Source organism: Lynx rufus, unplaced genomic scaffold, assembly GCF_022079265.1.
Source record: "Lynx rufus isolate CCGP_SWC_20201006 ecotype Redwood Valley unplaced genomic scaffold, mLynRuf1.p SCAF_9, whole genome shotgun sequence".
Taxonomy (NCBI): domain Eukaryota; kingdom Metazoa; phylum Chordata; class Mammalia; order Carnivora; family Felidae; genus Lynx; species Lynx rufus.
The window spans coordinates 21,449,098-21,471,777 of record NW_025814897.1 but is presented as its reverse complement, the minus strand read 5'-3'; the positions used below and the strand labels follow the sequence as shown (position 1 = coordinate 21,471,777).

At 38.2% G+C, this 22,680-nt stretch overlaps 2 protein-coding genes across 4 annotated transcripts; both read left to right on the top strand.

Annotated features, from left to right (window-relative positions):
* Positions 1 to 1,565: 1,565 nt before the first annotated feature.
* Positions 1,566 to 6,152, top strand: LOC124505266 (olfactory receptor 8B3). 3 transcript variants are annotated; one of them, XM_047071167.1, is made up of 2 exons: positions 1,566 to 1,583; positions 5,226 to 6,152. In XM_047071167.1, exons 1-2 carry the CDS (start codon positions 1,566 to 1,568, stop codon positions 6,150 to 6,152), a joined length of 945 nt encoding a protein of 314 aa, XP_046927123.1. The 3 variants fall into 3 exon arrangements, with proteins under 3 accessions (XP_046927123.1, XP_046927121.1, XP_046927122.1); XM_047071165.1 differs by lacking the exon at positions 1,566 to 1,583 and adding an exon at positions 4,165 to 4,175 and having other exon boundaries at positions 5,192 to 6,152; XM_047071166.1 differs by lacking the exon at positions 1,566 to 1,583 and adding an exon at positions 5,027 to 5,052 and having other exon boundaries at positions 5,219 to 6,152.
* Positions 6,153 to 18,034: 11,882 nt separating this feature from the next.
* On the top strand, positions 18,035 to 22,335 carry LOC124505259 (olfactory receptor 147-like). The gene is made up of 2 exons (XM_047071157.1): positions 18,035 to 18,935; positions 22,322 to 22,335. Exons 1-2 carry the CDS (start codon positions 18,035 to 18,037, stop codon positions 22,333 to 22,335), a joined length of 915 nt encoding a protein of 304 aa, XP_046927113.1.
* Positions 22,336 to 22,680: the final 345 nt, after the last annotated feature.

Genomic DNA, 22,680 nt, shown 5'->3' with positions numbered 1-22,680 from the left:
AGAAATCATAAGAGCAAACATTTAAGAAACCATGCCACTGAGCAAAGACAGCAGTTCTGAGAAGCTGGAGAAGGGAGGAGGGTGGTGTTTGGGGGACACTTTCACTCCCTGACAGCTCACTGTCTGGTTACCAAGGCCACCTCTCAGGTAGGGGTGACAGCATGGACTTTTTTTGGGGTGGAAAAAGTCAGGTTTGTTTTTATGCAGACTGGTATGTTGCCGTTCTGAGCAGGCTGTTCTAGGCCTGTTATTAAGAGAAAACCATTGCAGGAAGTGAAGCCTTCTGTCCATGGAGAGGCCAGAGTTTGGGAGTCCAGCCAGAGCCCTTGGAGCCTCCTGTCTGTATCCTCCTATATCTCCTAAAATGTGATTCTTTAGGTTTGTTGTTAACAACAAACACAGCACACACACACACACACACACACACACACACACACACAAATAATGATGTTGTGCACTCTCATGAAGAGTAATAGTAGGACATACCCTGTGTTCCCCTCGTCTTTGATTATAATACCAACCAAATTCTGGGTGTCTCAGTTTTTATTCTTGGAGGAGAAAGGATGAGAGTCTTGACTTAGGTTGGCTTAAAGAAAATTCCAAGATGAATAACATAATAAGATCATAAGACGAACAATATATTACATCATGGCACAATGACAACTTTTTACTGTTTTCCTCACAAAGAACAGCAGTTTCTACAATCACCCACAGATGAGAGAGCCCTCGTAGAAGTCCAGAAGTTTTGTGGAGAAGTCACAGCACACTGTTGGAGCAAATTAAGAATCCAAGATTGGATGTACTGAAGCAGGTAAGAGGAATAGTTTCACTTTACCTATGTCCTGCGTCCTCCAAGGCAGCATAGCCCAGTGCCAAAGAGGTGTTCTTATAACCTGTGACTTGTGATTTCTCTCACTGGGGAAAGTGAGAGTATGTGAGTGAATGCCTGGTTTCCTTAGCTGTATGAGACACTGCCAAAGAGATCCACTGCTTTTATTTTTATTTTTATTTATTTATTTATTTTTTAAAAATTTACATCCAAGTTAGTTAGCGTGTAGTGCAACAATGATTTCAGGAGTAGATTCCTTAATGCCCCTTACCCCTTGAGCTCATCCCTCCTCCTACAACTCCTCCAGTAACCCTCTGTTTGTTCTCCATATTTAAGAGTCTCTTATGTTTTGTCCCCCTCCCTTGTTTATATTATTATTGCTTCCCTTCCCTTATGTTCATCTGTTTTGTGAGATTCGCTTCTTTTCATCCCATCCAGATTGCTTAGGTATATCATGTGGTTGAGCATGGGAGTTGTCTGGGAAGGTATCAGGTAGGGCTGTTGGAGGGCATCAAAGGGATATGGGGTGGGTCAGTCGGTTGAGAGTCTGACTTCAGCTCAGGTCATGATCTCATGGTCTGTGAGTTCGGGCCCCACATCGGGCTCTGTGCTGACAGCTCAGAGCCTGGAGCCTGCTTTGGATTCTGTGTCTCCCTCTCTCTCTGCCCCTGCCCTGCTCACGCTCTGTTTCTCTCTCTCTCTGTCAAAAATAAATAAACAACAACAAAAAAGGGATATGGATCCTACTAATCATGCTGTGGACTCCATCAGGAAGCTTGCTTGCTAATGAGCCATTGGGGATAACTCCAAATAATCATGGGCACCCCCTTACTCACACATAACCCTACCCTGTGGGTGACTCCCTGCATGTGCTTCCAGTGAGAGAGTCTTTGCAGATGGCTAGTGAGCACATGCGGAAAGATGGCCAGACTGCAGGCTGGGGAGAAATCACAAACTTGAGCATTCAGTCCCATCTTAAGGAAAGCAAAAAGGAGGCTCTTGGCAACCAACCTGGTTTTGCAAGATTGAGTGAAGGCATGTAAGCTTAAGAATACTACCGGAAGGTGAAACAAGAAGTATGGAGCAGGAATAACCTTATAAAAGTTAGGGGAAAGGCTCAGAATCACTAGCAGGGGTGACAGAAGGTAATTCTCTCCTAAAGCAAGTCAGAAAGACTGGAGGAGGTGGCTGCTGCTTCAGACAGTAAGACAGTAGCAATCTTCAAGGAGTATGAATTATCAGCATAACCTGACACCACCAAAGGAACACAATAATTTTCCAGAAACAGATCACAAGGAAATGAACATCTGTGATTTGTCTTATAAAGAATTCAGAATAGCTGTTTTAAGGAAGCATGGCGAGCTACAGGAAAACACATAAAGACAAGTCAATTAAATCATGAAAACAATATGTAAAATGAGAAGTTTAACAGAGGGATAGAAATCATAAAAAAAAGAAGCAAACTTTCTGAAGCTGAAGAATATAATGAATGAAATGACAAATCCAATAGAGAGCATCAGTGTCAGATTGGATTGGACAGAAGAATAAGCCTGTGAAGTAGAAACAGGACATTTAAAATTATGCAGTCAGTGAGAATACAGGAAAAACATGAAATGAATGAAGAAAGCCCCCATGGCCTATGGAGTATCATTAAGCGAACCACTGTAGACATGATTGGAGTTCCCAAAGGAGAAGGATGCAGAAAGGGGCAGAAAGCTTGGTTAAAGGAATAATGGCTGGGAACTTTCTAAATCTGGGGAGAGATTTAGACTTGTAACTCATAAAGTTAATAGGTCACCCCAATATTTCAACCCAAAGTGATCTTCTCCAAAATACATTATAATTCAGCTGTCTAAAATGAAAGATAATGGAGAGAATTTTAAAAGCAGTCAGAGGAGGGGCACCTGAGTGGCTCAGTCGGCTGAGCATTCGAGTTCAGCTCAGGTCATGATCTCATGGTCTGTGGATTCGAGCCCCGCATTGGGCTCTGTGCTGACAGCTCAGAGCCTGGAGCTGCTTTGGATTCTGTGTCTCCGTCTCTCTCTGCTCCTCCCTACTCTCTCTCTCTCTCTCTCTCTCTCTCTCTCTCTCTCCCAAAAATAAACATTAAAAAAATTTTTTTAAAGCAGTAAGAGGAAAAATAACCCTCATATGCCCAGGAACCCTCCATAAGGCTATCAGATTTTTTTTTTTTTGAGAAACCCTGCAGCCCAGAGAGTGAGGGATGATATACTGAAAATGCTGGAAGAAAAAACTGCCAACCAAGAACACTTTACCTAGTAAAGTTGTCTTTCAAAAATAAAGGTGAAATAAAAATTCTCCCAACGAAAGCTGAGGGAATTCATAAGAATTCCCACTAGACTTGCTTTATAAGAGATGCTGGAAGGAGTTCTCTGAGCTGAAACAAAAAGACACTAACTAAGACCATGAAAACATTAGAAAATATACAACACACTGAAAATTTAAATATATCCAGTCAAGTTCAGAATACTCTAATACTGCAATATGGTGGTTAATCACTTAATACTAGTAAAGGTTAAAGGAAAAAAGTACTAAAAATAACTATAGCTACAATAACTTGTTAATGGATTCACAATATAAAAAGATAAATTGTGACATCAGAAACAAAATATGAGAAGGAAGTAAAGGGATAAAGGTTTGTATGTGATTGCAGTTAAGTTGTTATCACTTTAAAATAGACTGTAATGTCTGTAAGGCACTGAATATTTAAAGGAACTCAAATGTTTTAAAAGGGTAAAATGAACTTTACTGAAATGTTCATAAATCTGTATGAACTTAAATCCTTAAAACTAATATGTTACCTAGAATTATAATTAGAGAAATTTTCAATGACATGAATTATTTGAACCTTTAGAGAGGACAGCATAAGATCCTTTCTCATAAGGAATATATAATCTCTGATGGGAAATTAACATTTACTGTCACAATTAGGATATAAGCACAGACACCAGTTCCTTCCCTACAGAGTTTATTGAGATGGGAAGGTCCTAGGGGAGACTCACACCTGAATTTCTAGCCAGATCCAAAAAATATATAAGCCTTAAACAAAGGCCTTGAGCTCTGACACAGTGGCTCAGGTCTCAAGTATGTAGTGGCCCTTCGTATTTTCTTAATAAATTTATAATGACCAGTTTGATCTACAGCCAAGAATGACTCCTGGAACATTCAGACTGTGAGATCTATGCTATGACCCTTTTGCCGGTAAAGGAAGAAGAAAATTCAGTGACTACCTCTGCTCAACCTTGACATCCTAAAGGCCAGTTCTTCTTCCAGTGGAGGTGAACCATACTTACAGGGTCAGCATGGTTATTTCCATGGAAGGAGAGTGAGTTAATCAAGTTTCTATTTACCTCTCATCCTCTCTGTTCCTGTAAAATGAGGAAAAATATTTATAATTCATAACAAGAAACTCAACGTATAAAGCTCTGGCTATATACTTTTCTGTATATTTTCTATATACTTTTCTGCTTATTCTAAGCATACCTTCTGTTGGCTTCATCTTCAGTGTGGTAGCAAGATAGCCATAGCAGGACCAAGTGACATCTAGCATGTAGCAACATCAGAGGAAAAGATTTATCTCTTTCTTAAGTTGTAAATTGAAATAGACATATAAAAGAGTTTATGTGTTACAAGCATGCAGCTAGATATGTGTTCACAAACTTAACAACTAAATAATCAGTATCCAAATTGGTTGTGTTTCTGTTTCATGCCTTACTACAAAACCAAGGAAAGCACATCCACCTTTCTTTATTCATTATCTGTCCAGCTAGGCTGGAACAGGGAAGCAGAATATGTAGAAACACTGACTACATGTTAAATTATAAATCTTAGGCTACCAAAGTTCCCCTCGATACTTGTTACCCATTATTGATTTCATGGATGCTTGCAGTAAGCTATCTGCAAAGATTATAGACTGGTAGGGACTTTCTTCTAGGAAGCAGAATTATGATATGCTCTCTGCCCGAGAGAAATTGTCTCTTTCATGATTGTTGTCACAGGGAAACTGAGGTATCTGGTAGGATAATGGAAACATAGGAACTAGGAAGTGAAGGATCAGATGAGTGGGAGGGAGAGAAGGGGGATACCTCCCTACTGAAGCTCACCAACAGGTGGGCTTAGTCCTCAGCTACTCCATCCTTGTATCTTCTAGTAAAGACAAGGGCAGTTGTTTGTCACATGAAGCTCATGCAACAAAAGACAGAGTGATTTTAATGTTGACGGCTGTGTGTGGCAATCCATTCGGACCCTGTGAAGCAAAGTCTTCGGAGTCTTCTGCTTATAAATGAGAGCATGTAAGGAGAGAGCTGGGGTCTCTAATGGGATTTTCTTCTGTTCTCACAGATTTCTGAAGAGAAGAATACTGGTTAGAAATGAGTCCTTAGTGACTGAATTTCTTCTTGCTGGCCTAACAGACCGTCCAGAGCTCCAGCAACCCCTCTTCTTCCTGTTTCTGGTGATCTACATTGCCACCATGGTGGGCAACGTTGGCTTGGTCACTCTTATTAGTCTAAATTCTCACCTCCATACCCCCATGTACTACTTCCTCTTCAACCTATCCTTCATTGATCTCTGTTACTCTTCTGTTTTCACCCCCAAGATGCTGATGAACTTTGTATCAAGGGAGAATATCATCTCCTATGTTGGCTGCATGACTCAGCTGTTTTTCTTTCTCTTTTTTGTCATCTCGGAATGCTATATGTTGACCTCAATGGCCTACGATCGCTACGTGGCCATCTGTAATCCGTTGCTGTATAAGGTAACCATGTCCCATCAGGTCTGTGCCTTGCTGACTGTTGCTGCATATATGATGGGGTTTGCTGGAGCCTCTGCCCACACAGGGTGCATGCTCAGACTAACCTTCTGCAGTGTTAATGTCATCAACCATTACCTGTGTGATATTCTTCCTCTCCTCCAACTGTCTTGCAGCAGCACCTATGTCAACGAGGTAGTAGTTCTGATAGTCGTGGGAATTAATATCACAGTACCCAGTTTTACCATCCTGATTTCTTACGTCTTTATCCTCACTAGCATTCTTCATATCAAATCTGCTCAAGGACGATCAAAAGCCTTCAGTACCTGTAGTTCTCACATCATTGCTATTTCTCTTTTCTTTGGCTCGGCAGCATTCATGTATCTTAAATATTCTTCTCCGGGGTCTATGGAGCAGGGGAAAGTTTCTTCAGTTTTCTATACTAATGTGGGGCCCATGCTCAATCCCCTGATCTACAGTTTGAGGAATAAGGATGTCAAAATTGCACTGAGGAAAGTCTTGATTAAAATCCAAAGGAGAAGCATGTTCTAATTAGAAGTGGCAACAGTATAAAGAAGTTCAACTTTTTATTTTATAATTATTGGTGTTTTTCAAGGTGAGAATGTGATCATAAACATGTTGTTTCTAGAGATTGTGTTTTGTGTGGTTTAATAGACGTGCTTGTGATTTTTCTGATAGCTGATCTCGTCTCATTTTTCCTTCTGTATCTCCATCATCTTGTGCAAGTTTACATAAATAAGTAATACGTTTTCTGGGGTGCCTGGGTGGCTCAGTCGGTTGAGTGTCCGGCTTCGGTTCAGGTCATGATCTCACAGTTCGTGGGTTCGAGCCCCACATCGGGCTCTGTGCTGACAGTTCAGAGCCTGGATCCTGCTTCGGATTCTGTGTCTCCCTCTCTCTCTGCCCTTCCCCCAATCACACGCTGTCTCTGTGTCTCTCAAAAATGAATAAATGTTCAAAAAAATTTTTAAAAAAAGTAATATGTTTTCTAAATAGAAACTATGCACTGATATTTAAAATAACTTCTATACTACTTTTGTCTCTGGGCTATTCCTAAAATGGGCAAATATGATTAGTTTTATCAGTTATATAAAGTTGAAGTTAGAGCTCTCTGATCTAGATATAGAAATGACAAACACTACAAGAGCTCTCATTCTTTTTTATTTTATTTTACTTTATTTTATTTTATTTTATTTTATTTTATTTTATTTTATTTTACTTTATTGCATTTTATTTTATTTTTTTAAATTTACATCCAAGTTAGTTAGCATATAGTGCAACAGTGATTTCAGGAGTAGATTCCTTAATGCCCCTTACCCGTTTAGCTCATCCCCCCTCCCACAACCCCTCTAGCAACCCTCTGTTTGTTCTACATATTTAAGAGTCTCATGTTTTGTCCCCTTCCCTGTTTTTATATTATTTTTGCTTCCTGTCCCTTATGTTGATCTGTTCTGTGTCTTTTTTTTTTTTAATTTTTTTTTAATGTTTATTTATTTTTGAGACAGAGAGAGAGCATGAATGGGGGAGGGGCAGAGAGAGAGGGAGACACAGAATCAGAAGCAGGCTACAGGCTCTGAGCCATCAGCCCAGAGCCCGACGTGGGGCTCGAACTCACGGACCGCGAGATGGTGACCTGAGCTGAAGTTGGATGCTTAACCGACTGAGCCACCCAGGCGCCCCTGTTCTGTGTCTTAAAGTCCCCATATGAGTGAAGTCATATGGTATTTGTCTTTCTCTGACTGACTAATTTCACTTAGCATAACATATCCTCTAGTTCCATCAACATAGTTGCAAATGGCAAGATTTCATTCTTTTTGATTGCTGAGTAATACTCCACTGTATATATATACCACATCTTCTTTATCCATTTATCCATCGCTGGACATTTGGGCTACAAGAGCTCTCATTCTTAACAATATTGTTACTGGTATAGGCAGCAGCATTCAAAGAAATGCATTTCAAATTGTGTGTAAAGATTATAGCAGGATCAGATCCCTCCAATAGTGGCCTTTTGTTCTATTTTTTCTTGTCACTTTTTCTGTTATTATTCTGACTTTCCTTCTGTTCTTTGGTAATGGCAAGATCCATATGGCATACTACCTGCTTCTGAGAGTGTCTATCAGGGCGATGTATTCAATATCTAAGACAATACACAGACTCCATTGTTCATTGCCAATCATAGTAGTAAGAGGGGATAATTAGAGAAATAATACATATGTATCTCAGGATCCCAGTATGGGGGTTTTGGGTTGGTGGTTTAGTGTATTATAAAAGTTGCATTCTTTACCATCTAAAATGATACCAAGTATTTGAAAAAGAGCATATAGTTCTTACTGTAAATTTTAAAATTTATCACCTTAAGGAAAATACTACACAGAGTATTAGGAGGAAAATTTTAGCCATTGTTTTATTAATACAGTGAAGTTTATCATAAAAAGGTGTATATTAATAGAAATAAACTATATTCCCAGCAACATTTTGTGAATTTACTGAAACCTTGTCTCACCAATAAGATACTAAATATATTTAACTAATGCTTTTTCATATAATTTTCCTACTTGCCACAAATGCTTTTCCAAAAAGCACAAATGTTTCCCAAAAAATGCTTTTCCCATTTGTGTATTTAGAATATTAAATATAGTGGGAGGTAAGAAATACCTTTTACCTTTTATTCATGTGTTTGAATAACAACAATAATAAACTAAATGTTGTAATAAGTAATAGAGATTACATTACAAAACACACACACTAGTTTTCTGTAAGTCCCAATATATCTACTTAACAATATATTGTTTAAAATATTGAACTCTGCATATTTTTACACAAATAAATTTTACTTACAAAGACATAAAATATTTCAAATTTTGTTTAATAAGGTATAGTTTATATATAGTAAAATATACAAATATTAAATATACACCTTGATGACTTTTTGCCTAAGTATAAACTCCACCCAGAAAAAGATATGGAACATTTCAATGAGCCCAGAAATTTTCCTCATTCCCCTTTCTAGTCAACAGAAACCCCCATTGCTCTGATTTCTCTCACTTTAGAGTAGTTTTGTCTCTTTTTAAAAATCTTAAAAATAAAACCAAACTGTTTATACGTTTGTATCTACCTTCTTCATTTGACATAATCATTTTTGTATTTTAAACATATTGCTGCATATATCATTAAATTATTTTCTGAGAAGTATCTCATTGAATCTGTTTTCCACAGTTTACTTATCTATTCTTATAATGTTGGAAATTTGGCTATTATAAATAAAACTTGAATAAATATTTAAGTACAGTTTTTTAATGTGTATACTAATTTCTCTGGATATATAGTTAGCAGTGGAGTATCTGGATCAGTACATGTATGTGTATCTTTATTAGAAAACACCAATTTGTTTTCCAAAGTACTTATACTATTTTACTCTCTTGACAGTAGTGTATGAAAGTTACAGTTGTTCCACATCCACATGTATGCTTGGTATTTTAAGTCTTATTAATTTTAGACATTCTGGTGTGCATACAATGGTATCTCATTATAGTTTGGACAAGAATGCTGAAATAAAATTTTTCAGATTTATTAATATATTTGGGCCTGTATTGCTTCTTGGAATGATAACTTTTAAAAGTTTGCTACTTATACACATTAGGAAACAAATAAAGCTGTCTTTGTTCTCAGATGACATGACTACCTCTATAGAGAATCTCTCAAAATTGGTAGCAACAACAACAAAAAGCAACAAACAAAACCTCATGGAATTAGTAAGTGACTATATGAAAGTCACAGGATACAAAGTTAACCTACAAAAGTTAATTTATTTCCTATATATCAGTAATTGGATAATTGGAATTTGAAATGAAAACACAATACTGTTCATATTAGCGCCTCTGTAGCCATCCCCAGTAAAGAAGAAATACCTAGTTATAAACCTAACAAAATATTTGTAGTATCTAGGTGTGAAAAACTACAAACTTTAATAAACGTACTTAAAAAGATCAAAAGAAATGGAAAGATATTCTATGTCAATGGCTTGGAATACTCAATAACATTAAGATGTCAATTCTTCTTAACTTCATCTATGGATTCAGTGTGATCCCCATCAAAATTCTAGCAAATTTTTGTGGATATCACCAAAGTTTATATGGAAAGGCAAAAGAGCCAGAATATCAAATAAAATACTGAAGGGGAAAAAAGTTGTAGGACAGACACTACTCAACTATAAGACTGACTATAAAATTATAGTAATCAAGACTGTGTGATGAAAGAAAAGATACATAGACCAACAGATCAGAAGAGAGAGCTCAGGAATAAACATACAAAATATTGTCAACTGATTATTGACAAACGAACTAAGGCAAATCAGTTGAGAAATAGTAATCTTTTTAACAAGTGATGTTGGAAAAATCAGATACCCATATGCAAAAACATGAATTTAGACATAAACCTTATGCCTTTCAAAGCAAAACAACCTCAAAATAGATCATCAACCAATTGTAAACTACAAAATTCAAAGCGTAAACTATGACACTTTTAAAGGAACTCAGAGAACTTAGGTGAATTTAGGTGAATTTGGATTTGGTGATTGGTGAGGTTTTAGATATAATACCAAAGCATGATTCATGAAAAAAAATTGGTAAGACAAACTTTAAATGTTTAAAAACATTTTTGGAAACAACATTGTTTTAAAAAGGAGAATCAAGGGGCTCCTGGGTGGCTCAGTTGGTTAAGTGTCCAACTTTGGCTCGGATCATGATCTCACAGTTTGTGAGTTCAAGCCCCGCGTTGGGCTCTGTGCTATCAGTTCAGAGCCTGGAGCCTGCTTCGGATTCTGTTATCTCCCTCTCTCTCTGCCCCTCCTCCACTCATGCTCTGTCTTTCTCTGTCTCTCAAAAAATGAATAAATGTTAAAAAAAATTTCAAAAAAGGAAAGTCAAGCCACAGAATGGGAGAAAATATTGGCAAAGCATAGATCTGAGAAAGAACTTGTATCCACCGTATACAAAGAATTCTAAAACTCAACTGTAGGAAAACAAACAACTGAAAGGATGAGACAAATATTTGGACAAACACCTCACCAAAAAAGATATGCAGATGGAAAATAAGTGTTTGAGAAGTTGCTTGGCTTTATTTGTTTTTAGGGAATTTTCAATTAAAATAACAATGAGATGCCCCTGCAAACCTATTACAATGACTAAAATTGAGAAACTGGCAGTACTAATTGCTGGCAAAGATGTAGAGCAATAGGAACTTTTGTTCATTGCTGGTGCTAATGCAAAGTGGTACAGCTACTTTGGAAAACAGTTGGGCAGTTTCTTATAAAAGCAAACATAGTCTTCACTCTGAATCCAGCAATGATGCTTCTCAATATTTCCCAACTGATTTGAAAATTTCACGTCCAGACAAAAACCTTCACATGAATGTTCATAGCAGCTTTATTTATGATTGCTCCAAACTGGAAGCAAACAAGGTGTTCTTAAAAAAGGGAATGGATAAACTTTGATATATCTGCAGAAGGAAATATTATTTAGAGATAAAAAGAAATGAACTGTCATACCATGAAAAAACATGTAGGAGTGTTGAAGACCTATTTCCAAGTGAAAAAGCCAGTTTGGAAAGGCTAGCTACTATATGTTTCCAACTGTATGACATTCTGGAAAAGGCAAAGCTATAGAGACAGTAAAAAGATCAGTTGTTGTCAGGTTTTCGGACGGTACCAGGAGGGGTGAATAAAAGAAACACTGGGGATTTTTAGGACAGTGAAACTATTCCATATGACACTGTCATGATAGACAAGTGATGTTATGTACTTTTCAAAACCCAAAGAATATTATGGTACAAAGAATGAAGCTTAATGTATGGAAGTCTAAAAACTTGTTTTTGAAGTCATGGCAATCCCAGGAAGGAACACAAATAATGAACAGGGAATCTTAGTGCATTACAAAATTATGAAACAACTTCAGTGTAGGAGAAGGGGAATAAAAGCTAGAAATGAGTGAAGTTTGTAAGACTAAAAGCAAAAGAACTGTACATAAGCATGTGCTCTAGTTGATGATGTTGGTTTCCATTGGGGATGTTAGTTAAGAATTCTGATACTGCTGCAACATGCATACTGGAATTGGACAATTAAGTAAATGGATGGTGGAGGAGGGGAGCCAGGTTTCTTGCTGTTGGAGTGGGAATTTACAAATAAGTGGAATTAAACGGAGGCTAGAATGATGGATGTGATAATAGATGAGAGTTGGAAACATTAGTACAAACTCACATTTAGCCTAATAGAGATAAAGATGGCTACACATGTATATACATTTGTCAGTATACAAACACATTTCTTTGTTTTGTCAACTGAAAGGGTCTTAAAAGAATGACACCCCCGTAGCAACAAGCACAGCTAGCATTGGGATCTTGGTTTCTAATACCATTCCCTAATACAAAGAATTTAATACCATTTCCCGTAGAAATGGCTGATTCAACGACCAGAGCAGGAGATAACCGAGATGAGCCTGGAGCATCTTGTAATGCCACAGAGTAAGGAAGTGCTATAAACACACCAAATACACACACACACACACACACACACACACACACACACACACAATGGGAGTGTTCCAAAGGGGCATTGGAGGCAACTGAAAGAGCTCTAGTGGAAAATTTGAGCTGGACAGTTTGAGTAAATAAAGTATATATTGGGTTATAATCCAGTGTATAAGTAAATCTTCATATGGTCAAATTGATATAAATAAATAATTTAACAAATTAGTAATTCCTACTCCTTAGGTGTGGGCTGCTCATAGTAACTCCTTCCTAAAAAGTACAGAGTGGAAGTTGGAGTGCAGAGAGCATGACTTTACAGTGGAGAAACCTGACGAACTGCATCAGCCAAGTGATCAAAGTCACAATGAACATTCATAAATCATAAGGGTAGTATATACTCTTGACACAATGTGATGCAGATGGCATTACCTCTGTGATCTGCATCTCCCAAGCCCATAATCTCAGTGTAATCATTACAAAATCATCAAATTCCAGTAGAGGGACACCCTATAAAATACCTGACAAGTACTCTTCAAAACTGTGAGGTCATAAAGAACAAAGAACCTGTGAGAAACTGTCACAGCCAACAGGAGCCTAAAGAGACATGGCAGATATGTGTAATATGGGACCCTGTTAAGAAAAAAAGATATTAGGTAAAAGCCAAACTAAATAAATTATGGACTTTAATTAAAAATAATGCCTCAATATTGGTTCATCTTTTGTAATGAATGTAACCATATGATTATAAAATGTTAGTATTAGGGCCAACTGTGTGCCAGAGGGATGTATGAGAACTCTGTGTTATCTTGTCAGTTTTTCTGTATATAGAGAACTCTTTTTAAAAGTAAGGTCTAGCCACAGAACTTGGCAGAAAGAAAAAAATTTATTTTTCTTTTTTTCTTACATTAAAAAAATTTAATTACTTTAAAAAAATAAAAAAAGTAAAAGTAAGGTCTATGGGTGCCTGGGTGGCTTAGTCAGTTAAGCTTCCAACTTCCACTCAGGTCATGATCTCACAGTCTGTGGGTTCAAGCCCCGCGTTGGGCTCTGTGCTGACAGCTTGGAGCCTGGAGCCTGCTTCAGATTCTGTGTCTCCCTCTTTCTCTGCCCCTCCCCTGCTTGTGCTATGTCTGTTTGTCTCTCTCTCTCTCTCAAAACATAAATGAACATTAAAAAAAATTTTTTTAAGTAAGGTCTAAAGCATACTTTGGAGATATTGAGTGTTCAGTTCTAGACTACCACAATAAAAAGAATATTGCAATAAAAAAATCAGGTCTAAAAATATTAAAACATGACACAAGAACTTAGGGCATACAGCAAAGCCAGTCTTCTGAAAAAGATTAAAGCTACAAATATTATCTGAAAGATGTTCTCCCTACATTGGGAGGCAAAAATCATTATCACCAGTGATAGGAGACACGAGACTGGGAAGTCTGTATAAACAAACCTTGTTAAACCTTTCTAGTTGCTTCTCCACAATTAGCTACCCTTGCTAAAGCCCCTTTGCCATGTCACGTTTCCACAATTTGCTACCCTTTGTCCAGCTTGCAATTGTAAGCATTTGGCTCTAAGCGATTTCTTTTGGTTTTCACTTTTCTTGTGACAAATCCCATGCACAGTAAGTGATGAGTCACTAAATTCTACTCCTGAAACCAATATTGCAGTATATGTTAACTAACTAGAATTTAAATAAATTTTGAAAAAAATAATTAAAAGGTGGATGTTTTTTCCCTACTAATCTGTCTTATGTCAATTTAATTCTTAGGCCCAGCTGGAGACCCTAGCAGAATTTTTCCTCCTCTCCAGAATACAGTTTTTATAATTTTACATACTTACATATGTACCAATAACTTACAATTAGAATAGTTTTGTATGTTTTAAAATTTGTGTTTTCATACGGTGCCTCGTCTTTTGAATTTTTTAACTAAAATTTCATATTTGGTATTTATTCTTGTTCATATATGGAATAGTTACTCATTTATTTTCAGTCTGCTTGCCAGGGTCTATGTAGATGCTCTCTGCTCAGATCACCTGGAGTTTAGCTTACTCTGAACCTGAATCTCTCACACCATCTCTGTGGCCCTTTCATTGTTTTTTTTTAATTTTTAAATGCTTATTTATTTTTGAGAGAGAGAGAGAGAGAGAGAGAGAGTGAGAGTGCAGGGGAGGGGCAGAGAGACATGGAGACACAGAATCCGAAGCAAGCTCCAGGCTCCCAGCTGTAAGCACAGAGCCCGATGCGGGGCTCCTGAGATCATGATCTGAGCTGAAGTTGGGTGCTCAACCAACTGAACCACCCAGGCGCCCTGCCCTTTCATTTGTTAAAGTTGGCCTGCCTTTTTGCTTTTTCACCTTTTCTGAAACCCATGCACCTTTATTGAGACCCTGAATGTGTAGCTCTGTCTATACTGAAGCAGGCATTTACCTGTGGAAAAACTGTGATTAACTGCAGACACCTGCCAAGGTCTAAATGCCGGATGACCTATGGGTTTTCTCCTCAAAATATGCTCATCTGAACAGCAGCTTCTGTGTTAGCTGGGAAGTCATTAGAAGTACAAAATCTAGTGCCTCACTCCAGATTTACTGAATTAGATTCTGTTTTCCTTTTCCTTCCTGGCACTTGAAGACTTAATTTTCTTTTTGTTACCTCAGTTCTGTATTTACCCTTAAAAATATATTGGCCGGGGTGCCTGGGTGGCTCAGTCGGTTTAGTGCTGGACTCTTGGTTCTGGCTCAGGTCACAATCTCACAGTTCGGTTTGTAGGATCCAGCCCCGCAGAGGGCTCTGTGCTGTTAGAGCAGGATTCTCTCTCTTTCCCTCTCTCTGCCCCTGTTCCTCTCTTTCTGGCTCTCAAAATAAATTTTAAAAAAACTTTAAAAAAATTAAAAAATATGTTATCTAACATTTCTGGGTGTTTATAGCAGGTTAGCTCAGTGAAACATTATCCTGCAAATTAAAAATTGAGTTAGTCAAAAATAAGTTTTTCTTTTCTGCATCTTTAGGAGAATATACTATAAGGCTTAAATTACCACTCACTTTGACAAGTTAGAACATACTGGGCTTGAGTTACTAAAATGGAGTCAAGGGATGTTCTGGTAGGTCTCATGAAAAGGGTCACCATTTGACATACTTTGTTACAATTGAATTAGGCTAAGGTGACTGTTATGTAGGTGGAACAAAGGACATGAATGAGATAGTTTTGCAATGTATGGATAAGCTCAGAGTCTCTCTACACTCATTCTGTATTGCACATATTAACACTGGTTGTATTAACGGTGAAAAAATGACCTTCAGCTCTGGCTTAGAGCCTTGGCATAAAACTCTTCTTGCAATGTGATTTGATATAATATGAACTTAGAGGGAGTGTTTCTGGTTCTTAGATCACCTAAATAAGAGTTCTTAACATTTCTAAAAAAACACATGTTTTAATAAATCTCCAAGGTCCTCATCACTACTGCCGCCCAAGGAATGTCTATCTTTTGGGACATATTTCAAATTTACCCTGAGGAATGTTTAGTCCCCTTGTAATTTTGAGGAGTCCGAGAATAATAATTGAGACCCATTTTAGTAATGGTTGGTTTTAAATTATCCTAAGTATAGACCCATATGAGGGAGTTCCTAAATATTTTTCTTGACCTCCGTTCTTTTTCCCTTTACTCTTTCTCTCATTAAGTTCACATAATGTCATGGCTTTAACCTTTATAGAATTAATCTCCAATTTTTTTTCATATTCTGGTCTGTGTCTTGAACTTCATTTAGCCTTAAGTAGGCTGTATACTTCTACCTGGATGTCCAGTTGGCAACTGAAGTCCACCATGTTCAAAATTGAATGTATATGTATATGAATATTTCTACTTGTTCTGAGTTCTCTTTGTTTATAGCAACACCATAATTTATCCAAATCCCTATGCTAGTACCTTTGGGAATTTCTTGCCTATATCTGTTCCCTTTGTGTGAAGTCCTGATAAGTCTTTCCTTACAACATCTCTTGCATTATATTTATTATATATTATTTATGTGGTTATTATATACTTATTTATTTTAATATTATAATTGCCTCTCATAGCTCCTCCTTCCTTCAGTTTCTCTTGTACCAGTCCCCACTGCTGGCCTCCACCATATTAGTCCTTCCAAATCTACGCTTTGATCTTTTCTATCCTGTGTCAAAATAGGAATTAAAATCTTGAGTGGCTTAATGGCCTCTCATAATAAGCTGACCTTGATTTTGGCATTTGAAAGCCAAATGCCACTATACTGACCTAAATCTGACTTTTGATCTCACTCCATGCTGCAGTCCAGAGGGGGAGACATTGGAACTTCTCTGAGAGCCTGTGAAAGTAAGTCCTCTATGTGACATTCAGGGAGAAAGCTCAGTAACTCTGATCTGTATGGTATCTAAGAGTTCAGTAGTTGCCTTTACTAGTCTTACTGATGTCTTTTTCTTCCCACATTCAGGTCTACAGAGAAAACCACTGACACCACACAAGCCTTTGCCTGTGTGCCAAGAATTCTGTTGTAGTATTCACTATAAATTCCAGGAAATTCTGTTGTAGTATCCACTATAAATTCCAGGAAATATGGAATTCATCTATTCTTCTATTATACAAATATTTATTGAACACTTAGGTGCTACAGGGATAGCACTGGAGAAAATAGACACAATCCATTTGGAGCTTAAATTCAAATGTAAGTGGGTACATGAGTGTGTGGTGGGAACATACAACAAATGAATAAATGAGTAAATGTGTAGTATTTCATAGAGTGATAGGTGCTAGGGAGAAACCATTGTGGATGCAGGAAAGATCATCATGTTCTTCTATCTGGGGATGTACCCCATTTGGGAGGAAATGAAATTGTATGCAAAATGGCATACTCCCAATAGTCAATGCTATTATCATGAACTAAGTTGTAAATGTAGACTAGGTAAAAGTTGTTTTCCACTGCAAAGTCTGATCTTTGGGGAAAACACAGGTCTTCCAATTTTTAATCAGTTCCCTAGGATTTCCCACCCATGAAAACTCCTTTGGGTCATGTTAGCAGATGGACCTTCTGATGAAGCAGATGATATTTACTTCCCCTAGTCTGAGAGGACACTGGGCAAAACCACCATCAGAAGTCATTATCTGTAACTCCTGACTCCTCAGAGTCTGTGGTTCTGAGGTTTGTGCTCTGGCTCCATCAGTTCAAAACTCACTCAAAACAAAAATAACAAGAAGATCTCTGTTTTGGGTTGTTCATCCCTGAAATTCATCAGAGCCAAGGTCCAATATTAAAGTTCTAATGCAGGGGGCGCCTGGGTGGCGCAGTCGGTTAAGCGTCCGACTTCAGCCAGGTCACGATCTCACGGTCCGTGGGTTCGAGCCCCGCGTCGGGCTCTGGGCTGATGGCTCAGAGCCTGGAGCCTGTTTCTGATTCTGTGTCTCCCTCTCTCTCTGCCCCTCCCCCGTTCATGCTCTGTCTCTCTCTGTCCCCCAAAAAATAAATAAACGTTAAAGTTCTAATGCAGAAGAGTGAGGATTGCATTTTATCGTTCCTACTATTCTTTTTCCAAATCTTTTTTATGAGAGCCACAGACCCCTTGAAATGATATATCTCTTGCTGAGATGACAGATGTCCCTGAGGTGGGACTGGTGGACTGTCAAAGAAGGCGTATAGAAGAGATGTTCCTGCATTTTATCCCTATGGATATTGCCCTTTATGACTTTTTGATAGACATCTTTAAACAATCTCAGCAAAGGCTGAGACAGCAGTGGCACACAGGAGGGTGGGTGTGAGTTCATTCTCATTCTGGGACTCTGTCTCATTACGGAGAGATTGGGGGAAGAGAGCTGGGTGCTCATTTTAATGTCACCCTCTGTCCTGTTCTCACAGATACGCCCTAGGGAACATGGCAGCAGGCAATGACTCTTCAGTGACCCAGTTTATCCTGCTGGGTTTAACACAACAGCCAGAACTCCAGCTGCCTCTCTTCTTCATTTTCTTAGGAATCTACGTGGTCACCGTGATGGGGAACATGGGCTTGATTATTCTGATTGGTCTGAAGCCTCACCTGCACACTCCCATGTACTACTTTCTCTTCAACCTTTCCTTCATTGATCTCTGCTACTCGTCTGTCATAATGCCTAGAATGCTGATAGGTTTTGTAAAGCAAAACACCATCTCTTACGAGGAGTGCATGGCTCAGCTCTGTTTCTTCTCCTTCTTTGTCATTGATGAGTGCTGTATTTTGACATCGATGGCCTATGACCGGTATGTGGCCATCTGTAGGCCCCTGCTTTACAAGGCCATCATGTCCCACCAGGTCTGCCTCATGCTGATGGCAGGAACATATGCAATGGGGTTTGTGGGTGCCATGGCACACACCGGATGCATGCTGAGGCTCACGTTCTGTGATGGCAACATCATTAATCATTACATGTGTGACATACCTCCTCTCCTTCAGCTCTCCTGCACAAGCACCTACGTCAATGAGCTGGTGGTTTTCATTGTGGTGGGAATCAATGTAATAATGCCCAGTCTCACCATCACCATTTCTTACACGTTGATTGTCTCCAACATCCTCCGTATCCGTTCTACAGAGGGCAGGTCCAAAGCCTTCAGTACCTGCAGCTCCCACATAGTTACTGTTTCTCTCTTCTTTGGAGCATCAGCATTCATGTATCTAAAACCTTCTCCTGCTGGGTCCCTGGATCAAGATAAGGTATCCACAGTTTTTTATACCATTGTGGGGCCAATGATGAATCCTTTTATCTATAGTCTGAGGAACAAAGATGTCAAAATTGCACTGAGTAAGACTTTTAAGAAAAGGGTGTTCTCTTGAGTAGAAACGGTGTTAGTTACAGATGCCAACTCCTAGTGAAGGCACACAGTGTATGAAGCTATGGAGAGAACAGTAAGAAATCAAAGTAGAAATGCAAATGATTCAAATACAGGGTAAATTAAGCTAATTATTTATAAGTCATTTCACAAAGACAATATAAGGAAGAGGAGGATCTGTCCTTTATCTTTTCATGGAAAGTAAAAGTAGTTCATTTGTTGTTCTCCAACTTATTTTCAGAAGTTATAGATTTAAGTTTAAATGGTTGAATTGAGGTAAATCCAGAGGATAACTTGTGAGATTTTTGACTGAGGTATGTCTGGAATTCCTACAAAACTTTGTCGTGGATATATAGACTTTGTCAGACTTAAGTTTCAGCTATTTATTCATTCATTTAATAAACCTTAACTGAAAGGCTACTGAGTTTGAGGAACTGAGTGTGGTCTTTTTGAGTGCTGTAGGGGCTTTTGTTTTAGGAGATTCCTTCATTTCCTGAAGGAGCTGAGAATATGGAGATGCTCTTCTCACTTAAGTCTCAAGGGAATGTGGTAGAGCAAGATTTCCTTCTGGTCTCTGCTCCTAAGGACAAGATAACCTTTTATTGTATTTTATTTTATTTTTATTTTTTAATGTTTGTTTATTTTTGAGAGAGAGAGAGAGAGTGTGTGTGTGTGAGCAGGGGAGGGGCAGAGAGAGAGGGAGACACAGAATCCGAAGCAGGTGCCAGGCTCTGAGCTGTCAGCACAGAGCCCAACATGGGGCTCAAACCCACAGACTGTTTTGATCATGACCTGAGCCGAAGTTGGATGCTTAATGGACTGAGCCACCCAGGCACCCCCTGATATCACCTTTTAGAGCCATTAGGAATAAAAGCATCCTACACTGGGTTTTACCTCTTGGGACTTTAGGGCAGGAAATAAGACATGCTATGTCTTCATTGGGAAAAATTTTACTATAAATATTCACCAATTATTAGCAGAGGAATTTTTGTCCTTTCCTCAAATGGGCTTTCAAATCTGTAATTCATTAGCAGTCAGCATTTTGCCTTTATTATTTTCATTTTCCCTTTTGTCTCAGATTTTGATGCTACAAATGATATCATTTATTTAATTAACAAATAAAGGCACCTATCCTCCACCAGGCTCTGTTTTTAAAACATCAGAAGATACAGTGGTGAACAAAACAGACAATATGTACACTCTCATTGGGTTCATTGTCTACAACGAGATGGAGGTGGGGTGCAAATGGGCAGGAAGAGGAGACAGGTGATGAACACATGTGAATAGAGCAGAAAAATGCAGAGTCTGAAGGTGAGTGGTACAGAGAGTAACTGTGTGGTTGCTTTAGGTTGGGTGGAGGGGCTTTTCTGAAGAGGTGGCATTTCAGCTGAGATCTCACAAGAGGAAGAGCCACATGTAGAGCATTCTAGGCCACGGGAATATTGGCAAGTAATCATACCGATGAGTATGAGGGACAAAAAGCAGGCCAATGTGACTGTGACATAGTGGTAGATGTGTAAGTATTAGGAAGTGTATGTAATATGTAGGAAAAGAATTTGGAAATGAGGATGGAGATCCAGGGTTGTGCAAGCCTTGAAAAGAATGAATTTTATCTTAAGTGCAGTAAACATCCACATGATATTAATCACACAAAGACCTTAGTTCTGCTTTCCCCTCTCTTGTTGGGAGGCTCTGTCTATTATTATTTTTAATTAATCCTGGAGAAAAGTTCAGGGTTCTGTGACTGATTTATAGTGAAACCTATGAAGCAATAATACCTTAAATAACATCAAATTGCTATCTCCTGCATGGGGGATTTTTCTGTTGCTAATCTTGCATGTTTAAAGGTGAGTCAAAGTCTGCAGGATGTCAACTCAAAGAAACATGACTTATGAGGAAGTACCCTTTATCTTGTCTTTTCACCTACCAGATACAAATGTCTTGAAATTCAGACTGTTGAATTTGGAACCAGGCAATCAGGTTTGGTTCCAGATTTTGTGATTTTTGTATTCTGGGTCCTCTCAGCCTTGGTTTCTAATGTTTCAAAGTGCTCTGGTGCAGATGAAATGAAGCAATGCATGTTTAAAAGATGCTACTGGGGCACCTGGGTGGCTCAGTCAGTTGAGCATCCGACTTCAGTTCAGGTCATGATCTCACACTCCGTGAGTTCGAGCCCCGCGTCGGGCTCTGTGCTGACAGCTCAGAGCCTGGAGCCTGTTTCAGATTCTGTGTCTCCCTCTCTCTCTGACCCTTCCCCGTTCATGCTGTCTCTCTCTGTCTCAAAAATAAATAAACGTTAAAAAAAAGAAAGATGCTACATAGTTTTCGTGTTGTAAAAATCACACTCCAGCGACTCTTAAGATGTACACATCCCTGAAATTAGTATCCATCTTATAATCAGTGCTGTCTTACCTTTGTTGTTGGCTTGTGGCAATTGTGATGCAATTGTCATTGCTCATGCATGTGCAAATTTGATCATAACTGTTCATGCTGTTGTCATTGCGATGGTATTGGAATTGTTGGTAACACATGTATGGGCTTAATTGCCATTTAAAATTCTCTAGTTTTAAGTATGCGTATTATGTAAAAATTTAATTCTACAGTGTTTATAACTGTAACTTCAATTCCGTTATTATTATTATATAGCACTGAAGTATAAAGTTTTCATGTACACAGAAAGATCAGAAAGATATGGAAACAACAGTGGGTGTAAATTCAAAAATAGTTAAGCAGATATACTTCATTGGTGGAGTGGTTACAATTTCATTTATCCATCCATCTGTCTATCCTATCTATTTATTACAGAACAACAACAAAAGAGTTTTACAGGCCCTAAGAAAATAAGATACAAGTCAATGAAGCTGGATCATATTTCATTACTGAGATACACGCAAAAGAACAGCATAACATGCAAAACAATGTAACTGAAGGCAGTATGAGTTCTTTATAATGTCAATGTCTAGAAACTTCTAGAAGAATACTTTCATTAAGTATAAAATAGAAGTTCTAAGTGGGACATGATCATCATGCCACTATATAGTTGGCCGCCTGTTTCTTAGTATACAGAACATGTCTTAAAATGGTGACACTGAAGTTTCAATAAGATCCCATACTATCTTTACCCTGTTTCGTTAGTAATGGTTGTTATGGGCTGAATTGTGTCACTCAAATTCATGTGCTGATACCTTAACCCCCAGTACCTCAGAATGTGACTGTATTTGGAGATAGGGTATTGAAAGAGGCGATTAAGTTAAAATGAGGCCATTAGGATGGGCCCTAATCCAACCTGACTGGTGTCCTTATAAGAGGTGATTTGAACACAGAGAGACATCAGAGGCATGAATGTGTGCACACCAAGGAAAGACCATGTGAGGATATAGGGAAAGGATAGCCATCTCTCAGTCGAGGGGTGTTGCCTCAGAAAAAAAAAAACCTACTGATACCTTGATCTTGGACTTCAGGATTTATGAGAAAATACATTTCTGTTCTGTAAGCCACCTGGTCTGTGGCATTTTGTTACAGAAGCCCCAACAAACTAATATATACAATATTTACTAAATATATGAAATTTGCTAATACATGAAAGTATTTATTAAATATTCTAGGTAACAAAAATACACTAAATAAATAAATTAGTGTATATATTAGTGTATATTAGTGTAAATTAGTGCTATAAATAAAAAAATTCAACTGAATAAATTTTAAAGATCTAACTGG

Bases quoted from the DNA above. Each gene is read 5' to 3' on its own strand.
- LOC124505259 (XM_047071157.1), top strand. From the start codon at position 18,035: ATGGCAGCAGGCAATGACTCTTCAGTGACCCAGTTTATCCTGCTGGGT.